Source organism: Martes martes, assembly GCF_963455335.1.
Source record: "Martes martes genome assembly, chromosome: 8".
NCBI lineage: Eukaryota > Metazoa > Chordata > Mammalia > Carnivora > Mustelidae > Martes > Martes martes.
The window spans coordinates 47,498,376-47,505,675 of record NC_137895.1 but is presented as its reverse complement, the minus strand read 5'-3'; the positions used below and the strand labels follow the sequence as shown (position 1 = coordinate 47,505,675).

Below are 7,300 nucleotides of genomic sequence, written 5' to 3'. Positions count from 1 at the left end.
CTTAACCAAAAAGCAATATATTTTTAGAAGAATGACAAGACAGAGGAAAAGAGTTGTAGGCTTCCAAGGGCCACAAACCGTGGGAAGATAAATATTTAGTGGCCACTGGAAGATAACAGCTAGTGAGTCAAATTTGTTATATGATGTCCTGTGGTGCTATATTGGGGCTGAAAAGCCTGTAGGGTTGTCAATGATTAATGACTGTACAAAGCTAGGTTCTGTTTTCAGGTATATAGGGGAAGGGCAGAGAGCTTTCCTGGATCTGCTTCTTCTCATTTGCCTTCCACTTCAAAATAATCCTTATGCCAAAAGGGAAGATTTTCAGGTGGCATATTCTGCAACTTTTCTTGAGGTTTGATTATGAAATTCCCTTGCTTTATAATGACCCCTTATATTCTAAGATCACAATGTAAGATTAGGCACTGTCAAAAAGTTGTCAAAAAGCCATGAGGCTTATCTGTAACAGTAAAACATTGATTTATAAGCAAAATGGATAATAGCAACAAAAAACTTAGAGTGGAAATATGGCTGAGCAATATGGTATGCTATATCTATACCCATTAAAATCATAGGTAACATGTTACGTGCTTTTGGGGAAAGAGTATAGAAAATAATTTTAAGTGAAAAAGATAAAGACAACATAGTGACTGCGCAATCAAAAATTGGAGCTCTTTTTCTGTTGTGTGAAATGTTCATTCAGGATTTTTTTTTTCTTTGTATTCGTTCAAATTCATAATAAAATAGGAGACAGTTCCTGGTTTGGAAACCGTCCTACTTCCCATTTCTTCTTGAGCCAGGTCTTTAAACAATGCCATTTCATCAGTTTCCTGTAGGTTAATTCTTAGAACATCAGAATAGCTCTTTTCAAATGTAAAAAAAAAAAAAAAGAGCTTTTAATGTCAGTGAACCAATAAAGAGTTCCTGTTTTTCACATCTCCCAAAGGGTGGAACCCCCAAACCACTAGGAGAAGAAGGAAGTTAAAAGATGTTAAATACCGAGGGCTGCTCTCCCTGGTTAGCCCGGAGGTCTGGCTTCCCAGTCAACATGAAGGCTCTCCTTCTTCTCGGGATTCTCTTCCTTTCCGTCACCGTCCAGGGCAAGGTCTTTGAAAGGTGTGAGCTGGCCAGGACTATGAAAAGACTTGGGCTGGGTGGCTATAGAGGTGTCAGCCTGGCCAACTGTAAGTTAACTTTTTCCTACTTGCAAATGGTTAACCAAGGTGTGGGACAGATAGAGGATGAATAGTAGTAAAGAGGCTTTGAGTAAATGGGCTTCTTTTATTTCTTCTGAGGTTCTATATACTTACAGTGGTGAAAAAAAATCAACTTGTTTCTTTAGAATCAGATACGCCAGATAAAGGGATGAAGACAAGGGAGGGCAAAAGCCTCTGCCATTCTAAGGACAGCAGGACCCCTTGTGCTCTTCTGGTGCCGCAAAATTTGTCAGTTGCCTCAGACTCCGTGGCCCATGTAGGCTGACTGGAAGGTCTGTCTGAGCTCCTGGAATATCTATCAAGTGCTTGGTACTTGATGACAGGCATTTCCTGTTTGGAACTTGGTTCCGAGGGTAATGAGTCTAGAGCAACGAATATTTTTCTCTGCCGTGACATTGGATTTTTAGCAGCAACCCTACGTTGAACTCTCGGTACAAGGGCAGTCGGAAACTATTTCTCCTCGATTACTGTTTATATAAGGATCCCTGAAATGCAGCTTGTAATGCTCTTTTATTATTCTTTTTTTTTTAATGATTTTATTTATTTATTTGGCAGAGAGCACAAGCAGGGGGAGCGGCAGGCAGAGGGAGAAGCAGGCTCCCTGCTGAGCAAGGAGCCCAATGTGGACTCCATCCCAGGACGCTGGGATCATGACTTGAGCCAAAGGCAGATGATTAACCAACTGAGCCACTCAGGAGTCCCTATTATTCTTACTCAGTATAGTTTATTAACTATTTTTCACTCTCTTCCACATAATTCAAGATATGTCTGAGCAAAAGTTACTATATATTTTAGTTCATATTTGTCAATGTGATCACTGTATTTTCCAGGTTGAATTCAAAAATTTCCTCTCAATAACTACTTTTGAATGAACGAGTGGATGGATGGATGAAATAGTCTTTCCTATTTATATCTCTTGTTTTGTAGATTCTTGATTTGATAACCAAATTCACCTTTAGATATCTTAAGAAAATTTATTTCTCCCAGAAAATTCTTATTTTTCCTGATAAAAAGCATGTTTCCATCAGCGTATGTATGTATCTGCTATTAATTATAAAATCCACTCAACAACTCTGTTGATTTTTCCATTCTAGGCTAAATCTTGCCTGAGGGGTGGGAACAGGGGAAGGGTAATGGCAATGGAAGAAACAGCTATTTTAATTTTTTTAAAAAACGATTTTACTTATTTATTTGAGAAAGAGAGAGAGGGAGAGCAGGAGTGTAGTAAAGGGCAGAGGGAGAAGCAGACTCCCTGCCGAGCAGGGAGCCTGACGTGGCCTCAAACCCAGGACCCCAGGATCATGACCTGAGCCGAAGGCAGACCCTTACCTGACTGAGTCATCCAGGTGCCCCTATTTTAATATTTTAAAAGTATGTTATCTAGTTCATCAGTATTACAAAATGATCTGCTAACAAAAGGATTCTCCCTAAAGTGTTAAAATATATTTGGGGGCACCTGGCTGGCTCAGTTAGTGGAGCTTGCAACTCTTGATCTCAGGGTTGTTACGTTCAAACCCCATGTTGAGTGTGGAGATTACTTTAAAAAATAAAACCTTAAATATAGATATATTTTTTTTACAAGGAAAACACGCCTTTCTACTTATAAAATAAGTCATCAATGAAATAGAATAGCAAAATAGAAAGGATTATGGTCTGTGAAATAACATAAGGTGGTGTTGATGTTTCTTACTAAAAATACCTTTTTTTCAGGGATGTGTTTGGCCAAATGGGAAAGCGGTTATAACACAAGGGCTACAAACTACAATCCCGGAAGCCAAAGCACCGATTATGGAATATTTCAGATCAATAGCCGCTACTGGTGTAATGACGGCAAAACGCCCGGAGCTGTGAACGCCTGTGGCATACCGTGCAGCGGTAAGAGATACGATGTCTGAGTGACGATGTCTGAGTGACGATGTCTGAGTGACGGCACAGGAATCATCTAGTCACACTTAGGAGAACAGAGGTTCAGTGCAAATGAACAAGTCTTGAAAGATTCATCAGGGTCCAAGAAAAACTTTATTTTAGTCCCTAGAAACTCTTTAAAATTCCTTTCCTAATTCCTTAAGAAATTAAATAGCTGATGATATCATAAAAGTTCATGTTTTCTAATGTACACCAGCTTCTAAAATGATCTATTATTTATCATAAATGAACACATTGATGCTTTGTTGAAAACAATGCCATTTCTCCCACTTTCTTTGGGGAGGTTTAGGGATAATTTGGTTGTGTGGCTCTTTTCTAAAAATTGTTTTTACTTTTTATTTTGAGATGTCCTAAATGTATAGAAATTTCGGGACTTTAGTATAAAAAACAGCCATATGCTCATCACATACTTTAACAGTTGTTAACACTTTGTCATTTTTACCATGCTGTTTTTTGTTTTTGTCGAATGATTTTTTTTAAAGATTTTATTTATTTATTTGACAGAGACACAGTGAGAGAGCCACCCAGGTGCCCCATTGCTATGAAATGTCTTGTGCTTACATCTTTGGGTACATTTTTTAATCATTTCTTTAGGCTAGATTTCTGGTAGTAGGACTCTGATTTAAAAATTGCTAGTCTGTGTTTGGTTTTTTTGTTTGTTTGTTGTTGTTGTTTTTGTTTTTACAGTGCCTAGTGAACAGAGAACCTTCTGTCACATTAGTTAACAATTCCAGAGCTTCCCATGACTTTGGTAAATGAGAAACAAAATGTTTTGTTCCATGCCAAATGGGATGGAATGAAGAAAAAATTTCCAACATCTACAGATAAATGGACTCTTGGAAAATAATTTTAATGTGCTTTCCTCCTCCTAAGAGAATAAAGCTGACTAAATCATAACTTACAGTGAAATTTCTATGGCAGTTGTTTTCATTCCTCACCACCTCTTTTTCAGATTTGCTGAAAGATGACATCACTCAAGCTGTAACATGTGCAAAGAGAGTTGTCAGGGATCCAAATGGTATTCGTGCATGGTATGTTTAAGCATTAAGGTCCGGGGGTGGAGAAGGGGGCGGTGTAGAGAGGGAGGGTGACTGGGTGGCTCAGCTGGTTGAGCTTCCGAATCTTGATTTCGCTCAGGTCATGATCTTGGGGTTCTGGGGTGGAGCTCCGTGTTGGGCTCTGCACTGGGCATGAGCCTGCTTAAGATTCTCTCTCTCTCTCTCTCTGCCCTTCCTCTTCCCTCACTCCACTCTCTTTCAAAAGATTAAATAAATAAATAAGGACAGCCATTTTGCCCTAGTGATAAGAGAGAAGTGAGAGAAGATTTTCAGAGACTGAAGTATGGTATTGAGAACTGAATGTTGCAGCTTTAGACTTGACCCTAAACAATGAATTAGGTAGAAACAAACTGTTTCATCTGATTTAGAATCTTAACTCTTTTCCTCTTCGATTTATTTTAGAGGATTTCTGGATTTTTTAAGATTCCCAACATTCTACCAGTTCGTTGTCTTATCTTGAAATTACTTTCGGAGTTAAGTAAATGTGGAAAGCACTTTGCAGTCGCTATTGTACAATGCGTAGATCAACGTTCATGTTCAGCATCCTGTGCTCTAGTGAGGGCTTTGAAGGGAAGCGACATACTTGGTGTACATACCTCCCCTTAATAAATAACAATACTTGAATCTATCTGTAGCCTGTTGTCCCTTTACGGGTAAAACACTCTGTTCTCCCAGAGGATTTGAAGTGAAGTGTATTTATTACAAGGAAGATATGTTTTAACCTTACCAGCGTTTATTTCACTTTTCTCCACAGGGTGGCATGGAAAGCACACTGTGAACACCGAGATGTCTCTCAGTATGTTCGGAATTGTGGAGTGTAACTGTGGAGTTTTCCTTCTGCAGCTCATTCTGCCTCTTTTTCATATTAAGGGAGTAGTAGTAGTTGAGTGAAAGGTCACATTACCATCCTGTCAAAGAATAACACTTCTACAGAAGCAGTAACAAAATATAGTCTTTCTCTAAAAGGTTTCATGTTTAAGAAATGTGTTTATTATTATTTGATAGCCTGTAACATTTTTCAGTTTGCTAATAGAAATAATGCTGGTGAAAAAAAAAAAAGAAAGAAATAATGCTGGTGAAAACTTATCTAAAGTCTTGCCTATCAAATACATCTCCAGTATATTCACTTCTTAAAGAAATAACCCCAACTTAATCGTTAGTACTCCCCAGTAGTTCATAAAAATGTAACAAAAGATTATCTTAAAAACAAACTGATCTTAGGCAAAACTCTAGCTGAATAGGCATCTGTTCAGTCATCTCCAAAAGCAGTAAAAAACAAAATGAAACAAAACAAAAAAACCACAACAAAGCAAACTGAAAAACTATAAAACAAACAAAAAAACACTCTCTGTTGGGCAATTATAAAGTTTAAAAAGGAGCAGAATGCCAAATGGCTAAAAGTGAAGACAGCCTGAATTAAGAATTTTGTTTTTCTAAAGTGTGACCTTGGTTTAAATATTTTCTCAGAAGTGTTGCTTTCATACTGCTTTAAAAATAAGTTGACAGTTTATATGTCAATCTATTTTGGCCCTTTAAAGAACTCTTCTATGCATCTTTCTGATCATGAAGGAATATAAAGAAGGATTAGATGAACTGTTGCTGTTCTTTGATTTTATTAACTTAGATTCGTGCATTATGACTAAATACTGAGGCAAATGACTTTGCAAGTATTGAAATAATTGCTGATTAACCACAGGTGTGAAATTACGCATGTTATAAAAATAATACGAGCATTATCATTAAAAGTTTTGCAACTTATAACTTGTCTTTCTTTGTTTAAACCCAACTAGTGTCTATGAAGAAAAAAATATGTGTATTCAAAAAAGAATTATTTGGTACTCTTAATATACCTTATATCTTTACCTATACCCAAACAGCTGGATATTGCTGGGGGAAAATTCCACACGCATTCTTATGGATCTCACTTTATTTTCTTTAAGATTTTATTTATTTATTTGAGAAAGAGAGAGCAAGCATGAGCAGGGGCAGAGGGGTGCTTGACAGACTGAGGCACCCAGGTGCCCTGGATCTCACTTTGATAACCACAAATCTTACATGGGCCCTCTGTCTGCAAGGTCATCTGAGTCACTCCTCTGCACTCCTGTGTTCGTGTTCCCAATCTCCAAAGTGGAGAGTTTTACTTCTCTTCCTCTCTCTTCAAAGCCCCGGCACACACATCCAACTGCTTACCTTCCACCCTCTCCGTTCTCAGTAGATGACCTGGCCTCATACTACACTGAGAAAATAGAAGCAAACTCATACGAAATTCTCCCCTCCTTCCCACTGTGACAGGGGTCACACTTCCCCTGGGCCGATCCTCTCTTCCTTTGCTCTGGCCAATGGCAGAGTCTCCACATGCAATCTTGGATTGCATCCCTCTCACAGCTCCTTTAGTGGAGTGTTTCCTGCATCCTGAGTTTCTCTCTCTTTCTTTGCTGGATATCCCCTGCCATTGTACAAAACGTGCTGGAAAACTTGCATCTTAAAAAACCTCCATTACCCCACACAAGCGTCTAACTACATCACTCTGACTTCTGGAATGAGAGATCCAAACCACACTGACTGCATGTCCTCATCTCTCATTCTCTTTTCGAACCTTCTTAACCTGGCTGCTGTCCTCAGTCAGCTGAAACCTCTCCTTCAGCACTCCTCCTGTGACTCCTTGGGGCCAATTCCCGTGATCTCTGTTCATCTCACATGATCTTACAGCAGCACTTGGCCAAGTGAACCACTTCATACTACTAGAAAGCTTTTTCTCCCTCACCTTCTCCTCCTTCTCCTGGTCCACATCTCATCTCACGGATTCTGTCTTCTCAGTCATTGGCTGGCCTTTCTTCTGCTATTTAGTTTCTAACTGAGGTAGTGCCCTAGCACTCAAGCCTATAGCCATTTGATAGACTACGTGTCTTACTCATTTATTTATTTGTCTTCTTTTTTTTTTTAAGATTTATTTATTTATTTGACAGACAGAGATCACAAGTAGGCAGAGAGGCAGGCAGAGAGAGAGGAAGGGAAGCAGGCTCCCTGCCTAGCAGAGAGCCTGATTCGGGGCTCGATCCCAGAACCCTGAGATCATGACCTGAGCCGAAGGCAGAGGCTTTA

General features: G+C 39.0%; 1 protein-coding gene across 1 annotated transcript; it reads left to right on the top strand.

The window, feature by feature from the left end:
- The first annotated feature begins 1,011 nt into the window (after positions 1–1,011).
- LYZ (lysozyme) lies at positions 1,012–5,959 on the top strand. Its single transcript, XM_080811584.1, has 4 exons — positions 1,012–1,181; positions 2,925–3,089; positions 4,093–4,171; positions 4,953–5,959. Exons 1-4 carry the CDS (start codon positions 1,046–1,048, stop codon positions 5,017–5,019), a joined length of 447 nt encoding a protein of 148 aa, XP_080667710.1. The 5' UTR covers positions 1,012–1,045; the 3' UTR covers positions 5,020–5,959.
- The last annotated feature ends 1,341 nt before the right edge of the window (positions 5,960–7,300 follow it).

Bases quoted from the DNA above. Each gene is read 5' to 3' on its own strand.
- LYZ (XM_080811584.1), top strand. From the start codon at position 1,046: ATGAAGGCTCTCCTTCTTCTCGGGATTCTCTTCCTTTCCGTCACCGTC. The intron at 1,182-2,924 runs GTAAGTTAACTT...CCTTTTTTTCAG, and splicing joins AGGTGTCAGCCTGGCCAACT to GGATGTGTTTGGCCAAATGG. The intron at 3,090-4,092 runs GTAAGAGATACG...CCTCTTTTTCAG, and splicing joins CTGTGGCATACCGTGCAGCG to ATTTGCTGAAAGATGACATC.